Source organism: Culex quinquefasciatus, chromosome 3 (genome assembly GCF_015732765.1).
Source record: "Culex quinquefasciatus strain JHB chromosome 3, VPISU_Cqui_1.0_pri_paternal, whole genome shotgun sequence".
Taxonomy (NCBI): domain Eukaryota; kingdom Metazoa; phylum Arthropoda; class Insecta; order Diptera; family Culicidae; genus Culex; species Culex quinquefasciatus.
Window position 1 is genome coordinate 115030713 of NC_051863.1, and position 21747 is coordinate 115052459.

The 21747-nt window shown below is 39.8% G+C and overlaps 4 protein-coding genes and 1 long non-coding RNA gene across 5 annotated transcripts; 3 read left to right on the top strand and 2 right to left on the bottom strand.

The window, feature by feature from the left end:
- Positions 1-6354: 6354 nt before the first annotated feature.
- Positions 6355-7017, bottom strand: LOC6031285 (mannose-binding protein C). Its single transcript, XM_038264545.1, has 2 exons — positions 6920-7017; positions 6355-6864 (listed from the first exon to the last, which is right to left on the bottom strand). The coding sequence occupies exons 1-2, from the start codon at positions 7011-7013 to the stop codon at positions 6428-6430; spliced, it is 531 nt and encodes a 176-aa protein (XP_038120473.1). The 5' UTR covers positions 7014-7017; the 3' UTR covers positions 6355-6427.
- A 428-nt stretch (positions 7018-7445) lies between these two features.
- Positions 7446-8163, top strand: LOC6049115 (CD209 antigen). The gene is made up of 2 exons (XM_038263604.1): positions 7446-7626; positions 7688-8163. The coding sequence occupies exons 1-2, from the start codon at positions 7476-7478 to the stop codon at positions 8101-8103; spliced, it is 567 nt and encodes a 188-aa protein (XP_038119532.1). The 5' UTR covers positions 7446-7475; the 3' UTR covers positions 8104-8163.
- Positions 8164-10353: 2190 nt separating this feature from the next.
- On the top strand, positions 10354-12005 carry LOC119769207. Its single transcript, XM_038261124.1, has 2 exons — positions 10354-10539; positions 10677-12005. The coding sequence occupies exons 1-2, from the start codon at positions 10354-10356 to the stop codon at positions 12003-12005; spliced, it is 1515 nt and encodes a 504-aa protein (XP_038117052.1).
- Positions 12006-17631: 5626 nt separating this feature from the next.
- LOC6031287 (C-type lectin 37Da) lies at positions 17632-18371 on the top strand. The gene is made up of 2 exons (XM_038263507.1): positions 17632-17810; positions 17880-18371. Exons 1-2 carry the CDS (start codon positions 17660-17662, stop codon positions 18296-18298), a joined length of 570 nt encoding a protein of 189 aa, XP_038119435.1. The 5' UTR covers positions 17632-17659; the 3' UTR covers positions 18299-18371.
- A 2249-nt stretch (positions 18372-20620) lies between these two features.
- Positions 20621-21479, bottom strand: LOC119769993. Its single transcript, XR_005278611.1, has 4 exons — positions 21375-21479; positions 21194-21317; positions 20960-21136; positions 20621-20900 (listed from the first exon to the last, which is right to left on the bottom strand). It is a non-coding gene; the product is annotated as an uncharacterized LOC119769993 (long non-coding RNA).
- Positions 21480-21747: the final 268 nt, after the last annotated feature.

Here is a 21747-nt window from a genome sequence, read left to right on the forward strand (position 1 = left end):
TTCCCTCTTCTTTTTTTCTTTCCTTCTTTCAAGTCGCGTAAATAATAATATACCGGTCGTTAAACGAGAATGTCTAACTCGAGTTCATGCGTCGTTTTTACGGATTCGTTCTCCTCTTACTCTGATCTTATTTTTCCGATGATTATAAATATAACGTAAAAGATAAAACTACCCATAACGACTTTGGCTTAAAAATGTACCATTCGTGATAGTGTCACTTTATTATTAACTGCTCGAAACGAAATTTTCAGTTACTATTGTTCGTAATTTTGTCGGTCTCGTAGATCACTATTTTCGGAACATTTTTTCATAAAATCCTGCAACACGATGAAATCATTGTAAACCTCACTTTAAAATTTTCATATAATTTAGTCGGAAAACACAAAAAAATACAATTTAATATATTGCTTTAATAGTAAAAGGAGGGACAAGCCCTTCTCACAGCGTCGTTGCTCGGAAGGCACGCCGACGGGGGAATGAATGATAATTTGGCACCGCGTTCGAATTAAAACTATTTCTAAATCATTGATTGTGTGTCTTACAGCAGCCGGCTGCCTAAGACCTATAAATTTACAACTGATAAACAAATTACTTATGGTCGCATCACCTACCACGGTGAATCCTGACCCATCTTACTAACCCCTCAAAACTCATGTGATACTTTGTCGGAGACGCAGTCGATTTGGCGGTCCCATCACTCAAGTATCGGACTAACATTCCCATCCACTTCCCCGTGTCTTACCACTGGTCGTGGCCGGCGTCGGTATTGATCAGCACGATAGGGACCTTTGAAAATTGCGAAGGGGTGATGATTGGTTCCTACTTTTCATCTGTGGTCCACGGAGCAATGATTGGGGGTCCTGGTCAATAACGAAGTAGCAGCTACGGGTAGACACCAATGCTATGCTATGCTATGCTTTGCATGGCAATATCTCAGCAAATAAGGGTCGAATCAACAAAGTTCAAAAATGCAAAATAAAGAGAATTTTCTTAAAAACTGAATAACTGCGACTTTTTTTTTAGAAAAGAAACCCAAAAATTGTTACAACTTGAAATTGGTGCATTTTATCAAAAATGCGCTGAAGTACTTTTTATTGCAGATTCGATATTACATGGAAAAATGATGTTGACAATTTTTTTGCGACCAATGATTCGATTCGTTGAAAAAATCAGTATTGATTCAAAAAATTTATAACGTAGTCAAAGTTTTTTCGCACAACATGAAAATTTCTGAAAAGTTGGCATTCCATGTCCCCTAAAACGTATAAAAAATAACAAAAATAAAAATAGTGTTTTCAGCAAATCAAGTTTTAGTGACAAAAAGTGAAATTAAAAATCACCAAACAAAATTTTACCGTGTATTATTTTTTTCAGTGTAGTCCTTATCTGAACCAACAACTTTGCCGAAGACACAAAATCGATCAAAAAATTCCTTCAAAAGATATCTTTTGAAGGAATTTTTTGATCGATTTGGTGTCTTCTGCAAAGTTGTAGGTTCAGATAAGGCCTACACTGAATAAAATTATACGCGTAATTATATGCGTCTTCTCTCATGGTATTTAATATAAGATACATATTTTTTCTAAATAACGCAATTATCACGTATAGAATAATTTTAATTGAACATATTCTTTATCAGAATGTTTAAACACAACTTTCTATCTCCGATTTATAATTCTTGATTTAAAATATTTTGCGTCATTCATACCACAAAGCGTTCATAAAATTGGGAACCATGGAAAAAATGTTCAAATTTCAATTAATTTTGACAAAGCACATTGTTTGACAGGTTACTGTCTACGATGTCAAACCAAAATTTCGTGTGACTAAATTGTGTAACCGTTAACCGCTTCAGTTAACCTTAATGAACACTCTGTGCCAAATTGGATTGTTATGGGTCATCCAAGAACTCCCGGAAGTCATGGCCTGTGTATTCAGCAATTCCCCACGAAAACAGCATGATTCGAAAAAAAGTTCTCCGAATGGGCTTTAAGTTTTTCAGGTGGTTCCTTGGCCGAAATAATAAGACCCGTATTTTTTGTTTGGCCATTAGGGTGACGTACGCCGTGTTAGGGTGGTCCGAAAAATGGCAATTTTCGTCATTTTTCACAAAAACCACTTTTTTCGAAAAATCATAACTCCGTTCCATTTCATCCGATTTTACCTGTTTCAGACGCAAATGAAAGGTGATTAGTTTGGCTATTTGGGAAAAATAGTATGAAATTCCAAAAATGTAGCTTAACATTTGAAAAGTTTCTATGAAAACTTGAAATGCTGTTTCGAAGGTCTCGGGACCAAAGAGCCTATATCTAAAAATATTTTTATTAGATACTTCGGAAAATTTTACATAACATATCCAAAAATGGTGAAGTTATGTTTTCAATACTTTGAATTACGATTTTTTGAAAATAAAAACTGGGGTTTTCGACGCGCCACGCGCAGAAATGGGAAAATTACGAAACCGGGAAAAAATTGACTTTTTCACTAAAATTTTGGCATCCTAACATGTATAGGGTATTTTAACCATTAGTGTACCCCCTAGTAGAGCCGAAGCACATTTTTCACAAATTTTCAATATTTTTAGCACTTTTTCATAACCCTTTTTACAAAACAATGAAAACTGAAGTCTTTTTAACAATTTTTACTATTTGTTTCATCAGTTTATTTGTTTTTGAGCAGAAAAATTGCCATTTGAAAAAAAGTTATTTTTGCCTGTTATGGACCCCCTTTTCCTATAATGGGCCCAGGTCCATAATCCGATTGTGGACCCGGGTCCACTATAGGCAAACTGTTATTTTTATACCAAATTTAACCGATATTTGATGTTTTGATGCATGGTGTAGGTCAAATGATATATATAATGAATAAAAGATGGATTTTGCTCACTTTTCATCATAAACAAATATGTTTTTTAAACAAATTTGGCTTTAAACAACAAAAAACCTAACAGACATTTAAACACATTTATTTCCGAAAAAGGTCAGAGAAAACTTTCAAAAATCACTGTAAACATAAAAATAATAAAAAAAATGTAATTTTGATGCACATTTTTCATATTATTTACATAAATGGTTGACCGAAACTAAACAATAGATTTGTTTACAGTTGCTGAGAAAACCACGCATGTTTATTTAAAAAAAAATGTGTTGTTCTTGATTTATTATTATAAAATATCATTTCAAACTGCAATTATGATGCTTCAGTTGAGTTTAAATGACTATAGTATTGATTAATTATAATTTTTTTACGGCTTCAGCTTTTTTGGTACTTTTAACATGAAACAGCTATATTTATACTCATAATTGAAAAAATATGCAATTATGTTGATTGCAACAAGAATTTATTGTATGTTTAACAGAAACTTTTGCTTAAATACAAAGTTTTCTTCACTTTTGAAGGTTTAATTAACAGGGGTCCACTTTTGGAAAAGTTTGGATTTTCGTTGTCCTATATTGGACACCCCTAATTTTTACTCGAAAATGAGCAGTTCTTCGCTTTATTTTAGTAAAATTCCTTAAAATTACATTATTTCGACTTGCTGAAGTTAAATAATCAGTCAAAAAATGATTGAATAGTTAATTTAATCATAAAATATAAATGCAGTTTTGTTGTGAAAATGCTAGTGGCCATGGCTGATTTCTGATGTCAAACTCAAAACACTTATTTTGGTAAAAAGGACAATTCAATATCAGTCAACATTGATATAAATGATGCTGAACATGTCAAATAAAAGATTTGTGGGCAACAACACGCTTGAAATTGTGATTTTATTGAATTTTTCATCATAAACCCTCCAGAGGGTCCACTATAGGAAAGGGGTCCACTAATGGATAACGTACCCTAGGTCATCGCTGAAATTTTGAAGTTATCGCAGTTTTAGTGGAAAAAGTCGATTTTTTCCCGTTTTCGTCTTTTTCCCATTTTTGCGTGTGGCGCGTCGAAAACCCCAGTTTTTATTTCAAAAAATCGTATCTCACCTCCGTGTACGCACGAGAGCAAGCAGCAGTCAAGTGCTCTGTGCTCTATCGTTTTTTTTCGAAATTTTTCGCCGTTGCTGGAAGGCCTCGGATATTGTCTGAAAATTGGTAAGTCGTCAGTGCAAGTTTACACATTTGACGAAAAGAACTTCGACCTGAAAAAACGAAACTAAAAAACGAAACTATTGGCACTACGCCCCCCGGGGCATGGCCTTACTCTAACGTGGGATTTCTGCTCCAGCGCCTCTGACGAGACAGGAGAAACCGGGACCGACGTTTTTACTTCACCATCCGATAGAAGCTCAGTGGATAAGGCGGGAATCGAACCCGCGTCTCATAGCATCATCGGGATCGGCAGCCGAAGCCGCTACCCCTGCGCCACGAGACCCACGAGAATTTCGACCTGGTTGTGGAGAAATTGAAGCGTCAAAACTTCAAGTTTTACACATTCGACCCCGTGCAGAAGACTGCCGTTAAGGTCGTTTTGCAGGGGTACCAAGACCGCCCGATCTCCGACCTCAAGAAGGACCTCTCGGGTGCTGGCATAACGCCGCGGGACATAAAAGTGCTCTCGCGCAAGACAACGGTAACAGATACACACACCCTGTACCTGTTGTACTTCGACCGCGGCACCGTCAAATTCAAGACCTGCGGCGAACTAAGGCGTTGGACGGGTTTTGGGTAAACTGGTGGTTCAACTCAAAGAACCCGTCGGACGCAGCATAATGCCACCGTTGCCAGAAATTCGGCCACGGCTCGCGGAACTGCAACCTCCCGCCCCGCTGTGTGAAGTGCGGTGAATCACACCTCTCTGAGGCGTGTGCACTGCCGTGCAAAGCGGACTTGGGGGACAAGGCAGAGCAAACGAAGGCGCGCATCAAGTGCGCCAACTGCGGAGGTAACCATACCAGCAACTACCGTGGATGCAGCGCACGGAAAACTACCTCGAGGAGCAGGAAAAGAGGAAGAAGAAAGCAGCAGCGTCCCACCCTCCTCAGCGAAGTACGAGCGAAACCGTGCCGGCAGCTGGTCATCGTACGGTTCCAGCGGACAACTCAGCGTTCCCTCCTGGATGGGGCGATCGTTCGCCAGCGTGGTCGCTGCCGGCAGTGGCAATACGGCCCAGAAAGAAGTTACCGGAGAAGATCTCTTTACCCTGCCAGAGTTCTTTGCTCTCGCAGGGGAGATGATGACGCGGTTTCGGAGCTGCCGTAATAAGGCGGAGCAATTTCTGGCCCTCGGGGAGCTGATGATCAAGCACATCTATAAAGGATAAAAAACTGTGATCTAGTTTTAAGCTTTTTCTATTTCTATCCCCTTTCCCTTGCAATTTTAGTAAGGTTTTTTTTATTTTTTTTCTTACTCTTGGTGACACCTTTGTTTACATGCAATAACTGTTACAAAATGGATTCTGATGTAACACACAGCTGTAAGGAACTCCAAAACTCTGTTATGTACCTCAAAAGAACTTATTGTATCTTGATCATTCACCAATAAAACCGAAAATTGAAATTGAAAATCGTATCTCTGTAACTCTGTATTGAAAGCATAACTTCACAATTTTTTTACATGCTATGTAAAATTTCCCGAGGAATCTGATAAAAATATTTTCAGACATAAGCTCTTTGGTCCCGAGACCTTCAAAACAGCATTTTAAGTTTTCATACGACCTTTTCAAATGTTAAGCTAGATTTTTGGAACTTCTTACTATTTTTTCCACATAGCCAAACTAATCACTTTTCTGTTGCGCTTAAGACAGCTCAAATCGGATGAAATGGCGCGGAGATATGATTTTTTGAAAAAGGGTTTTTTTTTGCAAAAATCCACGAAAATTGCCATTTTTCGGACCACCCTAACACGGCATAGGTCACCCTAATGGCCAAACAAAATAAATACGGGTCTAATTTTTTCGGCCAAGGCTCCCCCAGAAAATTTTTGAGCCCGATCGGAGAACTTTTTTTTCGAATCATGCTTTCGTGGGGAATTGCTGTATTAGTGTGACAAGAAAAATGAAAATTTTTGGAAAATCTCATATTTGGGATTCGGGCTCAATAAACCTAGGGGATCATGCCCTGAAATGGCCGCAAAATTGACCCGTTTTGTTACATCCTTATATATCATTATATGCCACCAGTACCTTTTTCTTCTCACGATTGGAATCAAACTGCTACCAGTAATCCATCAAACTCGTTGGAATCAAAAGTATGATGCAAAATACTGGTTCTTATGTGAACGGCTAGCAAGAAGAATTAACGGTTAGAAGTACGGTATGAATTTTTATTCTGAAAACCGGTCTCACGTGAGATGTTTGAACCACAATGACCCCGTGATATTTTAGTCGTATGTATTTCGAAGATTTCATTGTAAAAGCATCATGTTTTTTTAATTAATAATTCTTAATTGTTTTGTTTTATTTAATTAAGATCAAAGGCCAGACCAGGACAATTTAATTAATAAACTTCTGCTCCATCTGGAATTTCAAACCTCTGGCAAACGTAGCAAAGGCTTACGTCACAGGGAACATCATTCCAGCCGGCACTTCCATCGGGCAGATTTTTAACCACCAAGCAATGTTCCTTGGTCTCCGAGTTGTTTGGTTCTCCAGGGTTCCAGGCGGTAAAGTTGTTCCATTGACCGGGAATGGGTCGTTTGTTGACCAGCCAAACGTAGGATCCTTCTTTGCCCGCGTCCGTTCCACTTGTGTAAGCCAGATTGTCCGAAGATTCAAGAGCACTTGCCAGTGCTTTATTGTCACGCGATGACTCTATCGTGGCTAGTTCTTCGCCGAGATCGTTGCAGGATCGCCATGCCGTGAAGAAGTCTACGGTTTTTTCACAGTGCAGTGTGTACACTTTGGTTTGGTTGAGATACTCGTTTATGGCAGGAACTAAATTTGCATGAAAATCACAAACAATCCATTTTAGCATTATTGTCATACATACCAACATGACGATCTTCTTGATCCGTTTCTTGAGCGACAGAAAATTGTATGAAAATGCAAAGGAAAACAACAAAACAAACATTCAATCGGTCCATCTCACCTCCAATAGTGAATGATAAGAATATGTTTTTGTTCAGATCAGCGGCTTTATATACATGGCACAAAAGTCATATTTTTTGGAGCCTAAAAGAGGAGGTAGTTCCAATTTTATGAAAATCCGTTTGAGCTGGAATGATCCATGTGAAACACCCTCCAACCTTAAATAATTCTTAATTTTTCGGCGTAAATCAAGGTATTTACATAAAAAAAAACTCGTTTCTTCCTAATTGTTGACCCATTTCACTGGACAGGTTTCTCCATCATTACCGAACACAAGGTCTGAATTTCTTTTTCGGAACCAGTAGTCTTCCACGAAAAGAGGTCAAATGCATTAAACCGGTTCCACCGAAAAATTGCATCTTGCATAACTCGCACCCGGTGGAACTGGTGGAGAAAGCGTATAAAAAGGATTCGCACCAAGGAGAACCGTTCTTGGACGACTGCAACCAGTGGCCAGAATGTATCGATCGGCACTGTTTTTAGCAGCGGTGGTGCTGTTTAGTGGGATCACCGCAGAGGAAGCTAGCAAGAATGTTACTTCCGGAGAAAGCAGCAAATCGGTCAGTCCAGGAGATGATGGCAAAGCTCTGAATCCAGCTGATGTACTTGGTAAGTGATTGAATACTTCCAAAAGGGGTTTAGTCTAAAAACCTTTTTTTTCAAATTTCAGATTATCTCCATCCATACCCGGTTGATTTCCTGCACAAGAGCAAAAAATACTCACTTTTCTGTGACAACAAAGTGAATTACATTACCGCATGGCGTAAATGCATGGACATTAACCAAGAACTGGCAACAATTGAGTCTGCCGAAGATAATTTGGCCTTTCTGGCTGCTGTAGGATCCTACACTGACTATGTACTGACCAGCGGAACGGATTTGGGCAAAGAAGGATCGTGGATGTGGTTGGTCAATCAGCGTCAGATACCGGGCTGGAATCAGTTTTCAGCGTGGGACAACGGTGAACCGAATAATCAAGGACCAGAAGATTGCCTCGTCGGTTTCAACAGAGATGGTGTTCTCTATTGGAATGATATTCCATGTGGAAACGCATACTGTTACATGTGTCAGGAATTAATTTTATAAGTGTTGTCATTTGTGATTGTTAAGACAGATTTAAACAATAAAGCTTGAGTTGGAAAAAAACAATGGACATTTTATTTATGAGACATTATAATTCAATGAAACAGTTTGTAATATTTAGTTCATTACTTGCTCTAATTGGTATAATCGGTAAAGAATCGATAAAAATATTGACAAAAGGAAAAACTAAATTAAAAATCGTAACAAGCCATTTTCTCAAACCTTTCAAAAACAAACCATCCACATTGACGATCCCCACGTCTTTTTTGGTTTCTATTGCAAGTTTCTGCTCGAACCTAGGTATCCAAAGGCTTGAATGGGGAGAGCACCCAAACTTCTTTCTACTCGAATTGACGACCTTTGGATTGCGAATCCAACCACCGCCAGCGTTGCCACGGGAGCAGACTTGGTTTGTTGTGTTGTTTGTACTTATACGGGGGAGACGACTCCCACTCTGCCCATAATTGAAAATTCGGCTATTAACGTCATGATTCGAATTCCCGGACGCTTCGAAACCCGGACACTTAATCTTGTTTTATTAATTATTTGGATATAAGTTCGCATTATGAATGTCAAAACTGTGTTATTTGATGAATTCCAACATCAACTTTCATTTAAAGTTTGTTTGAACGGTGTAGTTATTGCCGAAACAATTAAGTACAACAAAATTATAAGTTTACCAAAAATGCGAAACATTTCACTTGAAATATTTCATAGGTGTTCGAAGCACCGGGAGGCCAAAGCAGAAATTAATGGTTTCGATTTCCTCAAATTCTAGCAAAGTTTTATATAAACTATCGATTGTTTTGATGTTAACAGCTTATTTGAGACCTAAAGAATGCCATTCACTAACATTTCAGTCCAAATTCATGCGATTCATAAGTAAAATCGAGTGTCCGGAATTCGAAGCAAAAGTGTCCGGATTTCGAATCAGCTTTCATCAGTGTCCGGGATTCGAAGCACAACAAGTCATTTTAATTTAAAAATTCTGATGAAAAAATGTTAGAAAAGACATATTTTGCATGCATTTTCTTGAAACTGACTGTTTATACTACATCCTAATGATATTTCTATATTTCCAACTTATTACATGATTTTTTGTCAGCTATAACAAAAATGATATGCTACTAAGTGTCTTGATTTCGAATCATGACGTTATGCCAAATCAAGTATTCCGAGAAAAACGCGTTTTAGTATTTGTCACAAAATCTCCGTCAAGGCAATTTCCCATAAGAGTGGCATACTTCCCCATCCTCAACTCAAACTCCGGTTTCAGAAAAAGTGTTTTTTTTTTTGTTTTCAACTTTGATTTTATTACCGGCTCCTGAAATGTAGCGACTCTGACTCCAACCCCATCTCATTCAAATTTGTTAAAAATAAGTCGATTCCGACTCCGGCTTCTGAAGATTAGGCAACTCGAACTCCGACTCCAATTTCAGCTTTTCATAATTTTCCAGCTCCGACTCCTGGTTTTCAAAAAAAAAAAAAAAGGTTCTACCGACTCCGGTGATTCAGCCTCTGAATTGTAAATACCATTTGAAAAAAAGTGTAGCTCAACATTGAGACCACTTGATTCACCGTGCCTTTCTCACGTTTAAACAATTGGAGCCTAACATTTCAAAAGGGCATATAACTTTTGTAAACAATAGTGTATCCCTTTCACTCAAATTACAGTTTACATAAGGTGTGAAAGGGATACACTTTTAGTTAAAAAAGTTATATGCCCTAATGAAATGGTAAGCAAGAATTTATTTGGTATAATAAAAATGTCCACCCTCAGAATGTTCTCTAACTATAACTTAATATAGTCCAAACTATTGGTAGGGTTGTTTGATCATCAAACTTTTGGACTCATTGTCTTTTAACATCAATCCCTTCCCCTACAAACTCCGAGTAGGCCGCGGGAAATCGGCTCCCCTCCCACTTACATTTACACACAAGATCCTCTGTAATTACTCTTAGCTTTAAGAAAAATGTAATTACAAAAGCCAACTCGGTCCTAACCAGGTCCCAGTAACGAAAAGGGTCTAATCAAAATAGTTTTATGAAAATAAAAACTCTAGTCAACCTTGTTTTTTAACATAACTTTTTAGAAGTACTAAACTAAACCGGCACTCTCTCCCCGCCGGACGCGGGCGTGGGTCGAAGGCCTGTGGAGGAGTGGGACTCTATGTACGCCATGGCCTCAAAGCAACAACAGTCATCAAATCTACCCACGACGTCGCATCTCCGATTGCTTCGAGGGTTGAGTATATGGTGGTCCAGATCAAGGTCAACGAGCTGAGTATTGGGGTAGCCGTGCTGTACAACCCGTCGTGTACAAATCCAAACTTCAGCCAGCACTACGAGAAGGTCCTGCTCGACATGCTGGATTTTGGCTTCGACAGGACGTACATAGTCGGAGACTTCAACATCAATGTGGCGGCAGGCTCGCCGTCAGTGAATCTAACCGCCCTCCACCGTATTCACGCTGCCTTCAATCTCACAGTTCTCCACACCGGTCCTACTCGAATCACCGATACATCGTCAACCACGATTGACCTTTGATTACGGATGGTCCCCTGCACATCAAAAAGGCGAAAGCAACGTCGGTCAGCAATATCTCCGATCACGAAGTCGTTTATCTGGTTGCCGACATTCGGGTACATCGCACGTGTCAACGGACGATTCGTGCACGAAATTTTCGTAACATCGACCAGCTGCAGCTGCAGGCGGACTTCCAGGCCAAGGATCTTCGACGACTTTTTGGGTCGGCGGACATAAACGAGAAGGCTACGGTGTTGAACTCGGAGCTGACCTCCTTGCTGGACGCGCACGCTCCTGAGCGAACCGTTACCATTCGAGACGAACGGACGCCGTGGATCACCCAGCAGATCAAAGAAGCCGTTGAGTTGAGAAATCTGGCTCTCAAGCTCTACGCACGCAACCCGAACAGAACAAGAGGCGACGTCCAGTGGCTTGATTTCGAGCGCAAACGAGACCGCGCGAGCTCTTTGATCTTCGCAGCGAAAAAGCGATATGCAGAGCTCAACTTTTCGCACGATCTCCCGGCAAAGAAACTGTGGTCGAATCTGAAGCGAGATGGTATCCACAACTCAACAAAGCAGTGCTCATCGTCAGCAGATATCAGCGCGGACGAGTTGAACAACTTCTTTTCGGACGGTCACCGTCGACTGGGACCTGCTGCAACCCAACGAAGCGCACCAAGAGCACCTAATCACAGAACAGCGATTGATCACGGTGCAAACGGGTTCAGTTTTCGCCATACCAGCGTGGAGGAAATCTGCAGGAAGATCTTCGAGATCGACACGAACGCAACCGGAACAGATGGTATCCCTATCTCGTTCCTCAAGATGCTGTGCCCGTTCATTCTGCCAGTACTCTGCCATCTGTTCAACGCCATCATCGACTCTCGGACTTTCCCTGCGCTGTGGAAAACGGCGATCGTGACCCCCATCCCGAAAACGTCCAACCCAGCTCTGCCAAAAGACTACCGCCCTATCAGTGTTCTGCCTGCCGTTTCCAAAGTGCTAGAAAAGATCCTGCTCAACCAGATCACCGAACACTTGGATAACCCAAACAACCGCCTACTAGCGCGCAACCAATCCGGCTACAGAAAGGGCTACGGAACAACAACTGCTTTGGCAAAGGTCACCCACGACATCTACGGCAACCTGGACGCGGGTCGCTGCACGGCTATGGTGCTGGTGGATTTTTCGCTGGCCTTCAACTGTGTCGACCATCACCTGCTGGCAGCCAAACTCAACCGAGAATTTCAGTTCTCCGGGCCTGCTTGTGAGTTGGTTTCGTCGTTTCTGCGAGGAAGGAAGCAATCGGTCCGGCACGGCAGTGCGCTATCTGCGGTGCGAGAGGTTACAGATGGTACTCCCCAGGGTCCTGTCTAAGCGCACTTCTCTTCAGCCTTTATATAAACAGTTTGCCAGCCTCCCTCAAATGTAAGTACCAGCTCTACGCTGACGACTTGCAAATCTACATTTCGGGGGAAATCGCCGAAGTCGACCGACTGATCGCTGCGATCAACGTGGATTTGGCTACCATCGCAAGTTGGGCTTCACGGAACCACCTGTACCCGAATCCGAAAAAAACGCAAGCTATTATTTTTCGCCGAGCTGCTGAAGTTGTGCCCCGGACGAACATCTTGTTCTGTGGGGAAGTGGTGCCGATCACAGACAAAGTCACCAACCTTGGGCTGGAAATGGACAGTTGGATGACCTGGGAGCATCAGGTAAACAGCGTCGTACAAAATCCTACAACACGCTGAGAACTTTCCGCCGTTTTGCTGGTGTGCTTTCGAGGCCAACACGGCGCAAGCTGGTGCAGGCGGTAGTGGTGCCGTTTTTCACTTACTGTGACATCGTGTACTATCACGGACTGTCGGTAGCGCTCAAGAACCAACTGCACCGGTGCTACAAGTCCGCAGTACGCTTCGTGTACAACCTGCGACGCCGTGACACTACAGCAGATGTACGGCACACCATCCTCGGACACGACTTGCCTGCGAACTACCACTTCCGGACCTGCTGCTTTATGCGGCGGGGCTATAACAACGACCTGCCGGAGTACATTCTGGATCACCTTGTCCACGGCCAGCAGCAACGAACGCGATCGCTGATTGTCCCGCAGCACACGACGTCAAGTAGGAAAAGTGTGCTAATTGCTGGGATCTCAAGCTGGAACAATCTACCAACAGAAGTTAAGGTCAAACCAACTTTATCAGCATTCAAAAGTTCTTTGAGAAGTCATCTACAAAACTAGATCTAGGTGTTAATTTGTTTCGTTTATTTTGGATCTAAAGTAATCATCACAACGTCCTTCCTTAACCTGATAAAAAGTATTATACTAACAGGCTATCGTTTCCAATAAATTACAAATTACAATTACAATTACTAAACTTGTTGATTTTGAAAAGAGTCTTTTGGGAACCCAAGACGGATCGAATCAGACCAATCGGTCAAAATCCGTTCAGCCAGTCCCGAGATAAGCGAGTGATAATTGGTTGTCCACATCCCTACTTACGCCCACACAGACATTTGCTCAGATCTTTGACTCTGAGTCGATATGTATACGGCAAGGTGGGTCTAGGAGGTCTAGGAGGTCAGTACTTGTTCGGTAAATAAGCTGAGGATGCTGAGAACGTAGACCAGTCACCGAATGCTGCTCGCTAACTGGGCGAAACGATAAATTACGAAGGGACCACCGATGTATAACAGTTTCCTGATGAAATATAAAAATAAAGGCTACTCAAATTTATTTACAATGCTTGCATTTCATATTTCTTTAATAGTGACTTGAAATAAAATAAAAGTTTGAAGTTTCTTTTTTGGTAATTCCGCTATGAAACTGTCAACTTTTCCTGTCCTTCTGGAGAAACGAAACGGCCTACTTTTCCCTACCAAAAATAACAGAATGGAAAATTAATACCTTTCAATACCAGTGCTAAAAAGTTCTACTTTTCCGCACTGAAATGGGTGCTGAAAAGTTGAATTTTTAACACTTGTATCGAAAAGTAACATTTTTCACATTTTTTTTTGTTTTGAACGGTGAATTAACGTTCACATGGCTGTTTGACATAAAACTAAATTCAAATACACTCAACCCCCGATGGTTTGACACCAACTGTTGTCAAACGAACGGGGTCACTTTTTAGTTTGACACCCCTTTTACACTGAGTTCATACACATGTGTACGTTTGTTTTGATAATGTACATTACTGCGTGAGCGCCTTGTAAAAAGTGACAGTTCGTATCTTTTTAGTTTGACTTTGACCAACCAACGGGGTACAAACTAAAAAAAACTCGTTAGATAAATGAACGACTCGTGTTGAAAAAAGCTTATTGCAACTTGTTTCATAAACTACTATTTTTTAATTTACTGAACATGACCTTTGCATCCATTCACCCCTCAGTCATTTTGTTTTTTTGTTTTTGACATTTGTCTGCTTTTTAACTGGGCTACTGCCCAGTTATCGAGCGCCCAGTTGCCAAACAAGCACTGTAGTTTATTATTCGAGTGATTTTACACCCTTTATTCATTAAGGTGAGGAAGGCAAAACTAAAGCAGATTCGGATTAAGCCGGAAAAATCATTTTAGATGTGTCCTTTGATCTCAATCTATATTGATTAGAGCGTCCAATTTCCCGTCCCGGGAAAAAATTTCCTGGGAATTCCCGGGATTTCCCGGTGAAAAAATATCGTTGAATTTCAACCACTTTGGAATACTCAATTTTTTTTAAATCTAATTGATTTACTAGGCTGAAAACCATATAACTAAAATCATATCATAAAACCATGAAAAACCATTGAAAGCAACTTTGTATCTAATTTTCAAGTTAAAAAATAGTGTTTCAAGTTAAAAAGCGCTAGAAATAAGATTTTTAAGGTAAATTCAATGATTATTTATTTATTCACAAGTTGATTTTTTTGTTTTTTTTTTTTTAATTTTATTTGTATGGTCACTGAGACAAATTTAAAAGCAAATTTATGGTTGTGGAGCATAGATTTTCACTGTCCAAACACTTTGATTTAAAAAAAAATCCTTCTCAACAAAAATACTAATAAAATTTTCTTTCATTTGGGACGATTTGAAAGATTTAAAAATTAGAAAGTTTATATATTTTCTCAAAGTTGCATGATTTTTTACAAGCAGTCAAGCCATTAATTGATCCTCATTCATTTTGACCATTAAAGATGCTGTTCTATACAATTTTGTTGCAAAAGATCAATCAAAAACAGGATTAGAATAATTTTTGCTAAATTTCAAATTTCCCGGGAATTTTGTTGAAAATTTCCCGTTTCCCGGGAATTGTGAAACCCGGGAAATTGGACGCTCTAGTTTGTCAGCTTTGGTATGTTAGACAAAGTTGTAGATCATTAAATTTTCAATGAAACTCTCACTTTTGCAAATATTTGAGTGGAAGTATCGCACCCTGAAGAAAAATAAGTTTTTCATGCTTTTTCCGAATTTTTTGTACCGAGTACCAATGCACAGTGGTCCAGATCGCAAAATTAAGTGGAAAATGGATTTTGCGAAAAATTGTGATGTTTTGGAGCTTTGGTGTCTTCAGAAGTTTGTTTGTAAATTAGGGTGTATCAAGATTAGGGTGATTATCAAAATCTAATTTTTCAGGAATATTTTTGGGATTTTTTTTGTCTTCTAGAATTTGTTGAGCTTGCCAATTCAAGCAACTTTGTCCAAGACACCAACATTTTATCTCATAATCTATGCCTTGTCCCGCCCGTGTGGATCAATCGGACCGCGCACTGGACTAACAATCCAGAGGTTGCTGGTTCGAATCTCGTGGTGGGCGCTCTAGAAATTCTTTGTGTAAATATGGGTATCCAGCACCGTCGCTCCGTGCCGTACTCAAACACTTAGGAGCCCAGGGTGGCGAAGTCCTTGTAGTTAAAAGGAAGACACTAGGGGAAAAACGAAACTATTGGCACTACGCCCCCCGGGGCATGGCCTTCTTCTAACGTGGGATTTCTGCTCCAGCGCCTCTGACGAGACAGGAGAAACCGGGACCGACGTTTTACTTCACCATCCGATAGAAGCTCAGTGGATCGGCAGCCGAAGCCGCTACCCCTGCGCCACGAGACCCACCACACTAGGGGAACAGCATCTAATTCCAGCGTGCCTCTAATGTTGGCAGGTCAGAACTTTGACATTCAATTCAAGCTAATTAAAAGCGTTTTCTACTGAAATCGAGTGATAAATAGCTCTATAAAAAGTGAGCAAGCAAGTTTCTATCAACAGTTTTTTCAAAATAAGTTGTTTAAATAGTGACAATCAGCAAATTGGATGGAGTTAGGAGCGAGAGCTTAACCTGCCAAATATACGAGAATTTCCCCTAGTGGTTGGTACTAGCAATGGTGGCCGACAGCTACAAAGTCAACTTCGTCTATGCCTTGTACGACCAAATTTATAGCATGCATCTGAGCAAACCTTAAAAAAAACAGTTTTTCAAACGTGGCAATTCAGGGTTAAGTTTGAGAGTAAAGTGATATTGGGGGTACTTTTAGAGCTCCAAAATACAAACATTTTTATTTTTTGACAAGTCAATTTAGACTTAAGGGTCAAAAGTTACAGCCATTTTAAGGTAAAAAAGAGGCAAATTTAAAACTCAAATATCTCAAAAAGGCGTAGGTCAAATTTGAAGTGCCAGGTTGCATTTGGAAGAGGAGATCCAGCACTACAAACGCTGAAAAATCTTAAGGGTGTTTTCTTTAAACTCGAGATACCTGCATTTTAAAAAGTCTAATTTGCATGGGAAACCCATTGCTGTAACTATTGACCCTTAAGTCCAAACTAACTTGTCAAAAAATAATAATGTTTATATTTCTGAGCTCTAAAAGTGCCCTAAATATCACTTTTCTCTAAAATTTAACCCTGAATTGCCACGTTTAAAATACTGGTTTTATGGTTTGCTCAGATGCTTTCTATAAATTTGGTCGTAGAAGGCGATTACGAGATAAAATGTTGATGTCTTCGACAAAGTTGCTTGGATTGGCAAGTTCAACATCTTTCTTGAAGACAAAAATATTCCTGAAAAGTTAGATTTTGAAAGCTACTCTAATCTTGGACCACCCTAATTTTCAACCATACCAAAAGTTGCCCTTTTCAATTTGCAACAACTCTTTTAAAGACACCAAAGCTCCAAAACTTCACAATTTTTCGGAAAATCCATTTTCCACTTAATTTTGCGATCCGGACCACTGTGCAATGGGTAAATATTGACCAATTTTGCTCATATTTGACCCTGAGTTCTGAAAATGCTCCAGGCGCAATGTTCAGCTTGTGTAACGAGGTTTTGAAAGAAGTACCATATTTTGGACACCCTAATGTACATGTACATTGTACATTGTACAGGGCTCTAGAGGGTCAAAACAAATATTGAAAATTAATATCTTTTTTTCAGGAAAGAATTTTTTTTTGAATTAAATATACTTTATTGAATCTTTTTTATAATAATTACATTTGGTTTACATAATAAGTGGTAAGCTGTGGCTCTTCAGCTTTAGTTTGATGATTTAAACACTGTTCATTTTCTTAACTTTAAAAGTATATGATTTATCATTTTTGTAACACTAGGTACAATGAGGAAAAAGGAAAGAATTTTCTCAACAATTATTTTATAACAATGTTTTTTTTTTTAATATCGATCCAATAAAAAACCGTACAGAAAAAAATCAAAATAACCAAAAAAAATTTAAAGCGATTTTTTTACCGTTGTCACCGTTGTAACGAAAAAGTTCGAATTCGAAATTCGAATTGAGAATCACAAAAATATCCCATTATCCTCTGTTGGCTATTGACCTTTTATCCCCAAACCAGTTTCCTGCCAAATCAATGAACGCAAGCCCTCAATTTTCTTTTGGGCACTGGAAGTTATTAGCGAAACAAATTCAAAATGCATTAAACCGGTTTCATTGCAAAAATTGCATCTTGCATAACTTGTTTCCGTAATGTTTTTGGCGAGAGCGTATAAAAAGGATGCACACAAAGGAGAACTGTTCTTGGACGGCTGAGACCGGTGGTCAGAATGCGTCGGTCAGCACTGTTTTTAGCGGCTGTGGTTCTCTTTAGTGGGATCTACGCAGAAGAAGCTAGTGAGGCTGTCATCCCAGAAGATAGCGGAAAATCTGGCGACTCTGGAGAAAGTGAAAAACATGTTAAGCCTGCCCATCCAGTTGGTAAGTGTGATTTTCTTGATGTTTTTTTTTTTTAAATGAGGTGCTTAGTAACGTTTAATCCCATTTCAGAATCGCTGAATCCCGACCCAGAAGATTTTCTCAACAGGGGTAAAAATTACACTTTTATCTGTGACGTTAAGCAAAATTTCTTCTCGGCATGGCGTAAATGTATCGACCGAAAGCTAGAACTGGCCACGATTGAGTCCCTCGAGGATAATTTGGCTTTTGAGGCTGCGCTGGGAAGTTACCGTGAACAGGTTTATACCAGCGGAACCGACATGGGCAAGGAAGGTTCGTTTGTGTGGTTGGTGAACAAACGTGTGATACCGGGCTGGAACAATTTTGAAGCGTGGGAAACCGGAGAGCCCAATAATAATGCCGGAAATGAGAATTGTTTGGTTGGTATCGTGAAGGGCGGAAGAGTCCAGTGGAACGATATACCGTGTAACAATGAATACTGCTACATGTGCCAGGATATTTTGACATAGGTTCAACGAAAGTCATGTGAAAAATAGTATTTGTAATCAATGTTTTATAATAAAGATCAATTGATAAAGGGAATGGTTTGCGGATTGCTTGAAAGAAATCATTATTAATGCTTTGCCAATGTTTTGTGGTAGAGGAAAATATTGCAAATGTCACATACAGTTAGAATCGCATTACTCAACTCTTCAAAAGTCTAACATAATTAATCGTCTGACAAGCGTAACACCCATTACCCAAGGAGTCACACGGAACCGATCGCCACGTGGCCTGCCGGTTTAGCTCCAACGAGGCATAAACACACGCCCCTCCGGTAGTTGCCGGCTGGCCAGATGACCACGGCACGTTGAAATCGTTCCAGCTGCTCACCAGCGGCCGCGCACTCTCGAACCACACGAACGAACCCGGCTGGCCCAAATCGGTGGCCCCGATCCAGGCCTGAACCGTAATGATTCTCGACAGTCCCTGGGTGAACAGAAGATCCTCGGCGGCCGACTCGATGGTGGCGAATTGCGCTCCGTTGTCCAGGCACTTGCGCCAAGCTTCGAGGAAGGAAATCTAAGAGAGGGGGATGTTTTGTAATTGTATTGCTATTTTTTTTTTTCAAAATAAGAATATTTAATTACCGATGTGCGTAGGCAATAAAATTGATATGCCTTCTGATACTCAAAGGTTTCTACTGGGCTTGACAATCTTCTCTCTGGAAACGAAATTAGTTTTTGGATACTTGGAAGGCCACTGATTACAACGTTTATGCTAACCTTGATTTTTTTCTTCTAAATTCTCGCTTGATTTTGCCAAACATATGAGGGTAATTCTCCGCCAACTCACACAGCAGTTGCCCCGACCCCTCTTCGATTTGCGTGAAACTTTGTCCTAAGGGGTAACTTTTGTCCCTGATCACGAATCCGATTTTTGATATCTCGTGACGGAGGGCGGTACGACCCTTCCATTTTGAACATGTGAAAGAGGTGTTTTCAATAATTTGCAGCCTGAAACGGTGATGAGATAGAAAATTGGTCAAAGGGACTTTTGTGTAAAATTAGACGCCCGATTTGATGGCGTACTCAGAATTCGAATAAACGTATTTTTATCGAAAAACACTAAAAAGTTTTAAAATTCTCCCATTTTCCGTTACTCGACTGTAAAATTTTGGAACATGTCATTTTATGGGAAATTTAATGTACTTTACATTTTCATTTTTCATTTTTTTCATTTCGTGTTTTTCTAACTTTGCAGGGTTATTTTTAGAGTGTAACAATGTTCCACAAAGTTGTAGAGCAAACAATTGCAAAAATTTTGATATATAGACATAAGGGGTTTGCTTATAACCATCACGAGTTATCGCGATTTTACGAAAAAAAGTTTTGAAAAAGTTGGTCGTCATCGATCATGGCCATTCATGGTCACCCGCGACAGACACGGACGACGAAACAAAGAGAAACGCAAAAAGTAACTTTTTCAAAACTTTTTTTCGTAAAATCGTGATAACTCGTGATGTTTACAAGCAAACCCTTATGTCTATACATCAAAATTTTTGTAATTGTCTGCTCTACAACTTTGTAGAACATTGTTACACTCTAAAAATAACCCTGCAAAGTTAGAAAACACGAAATTTTAAAATGAAAAATTTTGTTCTAAATGAAAAAATGACCCTTCTGGGACAATGTAGATTCGAAAAGTACATTAAATTTCCCATAAAATGACATGTTCCAAAATTTTTACAGTCGAGTAATGGAAAATGGGAGAATTTTTAAAACTTTTTTAGTGTTTTTTTCGATGAAAAATACGTTTTTTCGGAATTCTGAGTACGCCATCAAATCGGGCGTCTAATTTTACATAAAAGTCCCTTTGACACCAAATTTCTATCTCATCACCGTTTCAGGCTGCAAATTGTTGAAAAACACCTCTTTTTTCGCATGTTCAAAAATGGAAGGGGTCGTACCGCCCCTCCGTCACGAGATATCAAAAAACGGACCTCGGATTCGTGATCAGGGACAAAAGTTACCCCTTAGGACAAAGTTTCACGCAAATCGAAGAGGGGTCGGGGCAACTTTTCCCGATTTCGTGTGAGTTGGTAGAGAATTACCCATGACCAAGATCGAGGTCAGGATCAGGGTTGAACGAAACATGGTATTCACTGAATAAGTCTGTTCTTCGTGCAGAAGTAACTTTTCAGTTTTGATTTGAAGCTTATATATTGCCCAAACCAGATATTTTTTTATTGTGAGGAAACCGGTTGAACAAGTCAAAATGTAACGAAATCGACTCGAGTAATTAAAAATATTTGCAACGGGGTTGTGATATAAAATTCCAAAGATGCAAACTTCGATTGTCCATTTATTGGTGAAAATAAAACAGACTCCATCTAAAATTCACAAATGTAATTATTCAAGATTGCACCCGAGCAGGGCGCATCGTTCCAGGTGAAGCCACCAAATCTGTTGATTTCCAGGCAGTTTTCAGGTCCAGCTCCTCCGCCATTATCTGGCTGGCCAGCGGCCCAGTTAGTGTAGAACAAGATTCTCTTCTGTAGATTGAGCCAAATCCATTGGCCTTCGTTGCCCTCATCCGTGCCAGCCACCCAAAATATGGCTCTCGATCCAGCTTAATTCAAAATTATTCAAATGAAGTTAGGAGATAAGAAGAAATTTGGTTCTACTTACGAAGAAGTATCGAGAGTGTATTCGTATTTATGAAATTATCAACCGATGCCAGCTTTAACCCTTGGTCGATACATCTAAGGGCAGCCTGCCAGAACGTTACGGCACCATAGTTAATGACGTAGATTTTCAAGCCAGCAATTGTCTGCAACGCTTCCTTGTCGATACCAGCTAAAACCGCTGTAATTTATGCTGGTTACTCAAACGCACATTTATCTTCAAAAATAAAAACAAAACCTTTTCCCGACTCTCCACTTTTAACATCAGTTTTTAAATATGTTCCATTTTGGAAAATTATCACTTCCGTTCTCGCTGTTCCAAACGCAGAATCTGTTACATTTTGATTGTCAGCAATGTTTACCTTAAATAAAAAAAACAGTTTAAATATAAACACATAACCTAATGGTTTATCAAATACCTCATGATCAATTTTTGCATCAGCCAAACTCAAGCTCACCAAACTCAAGACATAAAAAGCTAAAGAAGCAAGTTTCAGCAACATTTTCCGCGGTTAACTGCAGCAACTAAATTAGCCCAAAAACAATCCTCTCCTTTTATACCGAAATGAATCCAAGCATGAGATTTGGGCATGCCGATAAACGCATCGGTCGCCAAAAGAAATTGATTCGGGCAAGTTCAATCGTGACGAATCGTGCAAACTGGTCTCTCCACCCATTTTACGGTACTCAAAGACGAGAAGTTGGTCAGGCCGCATTGAGCTTACTTAGAAGAGTTCAAACTTTTTGCCTTCCTCACCTTACTGAGGAAAGGCTATAAAATCACTCGAAAAA

Excerpts from the sequence above, each read along its gene's own strand:
- LOC6031285 (XM_038264545.1), bottom strand. The coding sequence starts at position 7,013 with ATGGACCGATTGAATGTTTGTTTTGTTGTTTTCCTTTGCATTTTCATA. Across the intron at positions 6,865-6,919 it reads TCAAGAAGATCGTCATGTTG|TTCCTGCCATAAACGAGTAT; the intron begins GTATGTATGACA and ends ATGCAAATTTAG.
- LOC6049115 (XM_038263604.1), top strand. The coding sequence starts at position 7,476 with ATGTATCGATCGGCACTGTTTTTAGCAGCGGTGGTGCTGTTTAGTGGG. Across the intron at positions 7,627-7,687 it reads GAATCCAGCTGATGTACTTG|ATTATCTCCATCCATACCCG; the intron begins GTAAGTGATTGA and ends TTCAAATTTCAG.
- LOC119769207 (XM_038261124.1), top strand. The coding sequence starts at position 10,354 with ATGGTGGTCCAGATCAAGGTCAACGAGCTGAGTATTGGGGTAGCCGTG. Across the intron at positions 10,540-10,676 it reads TGGCGGCAGGCTCGCCGTCA|GCGAAAGCAACGTCGGTCAG; the intron begins GTGAATCTAACC and ends CACATCAAAAAG.
- LOC6031287 (XM_038263507.1), top strand. The coding sequence starts at position 17,660 with ATGCGTCGGTCAGCACTGTTTTTAGCGGCTGTGGTTCTCTTTAGTGGG. Across the intron at positions 17,811-17,879 it reads TAAGCCTGCCCATCCAGTTG|AATCGCTGAATCCCGACCCA; the intron begins GTAAGTGTGATT and ends ATCCCATTTCAG.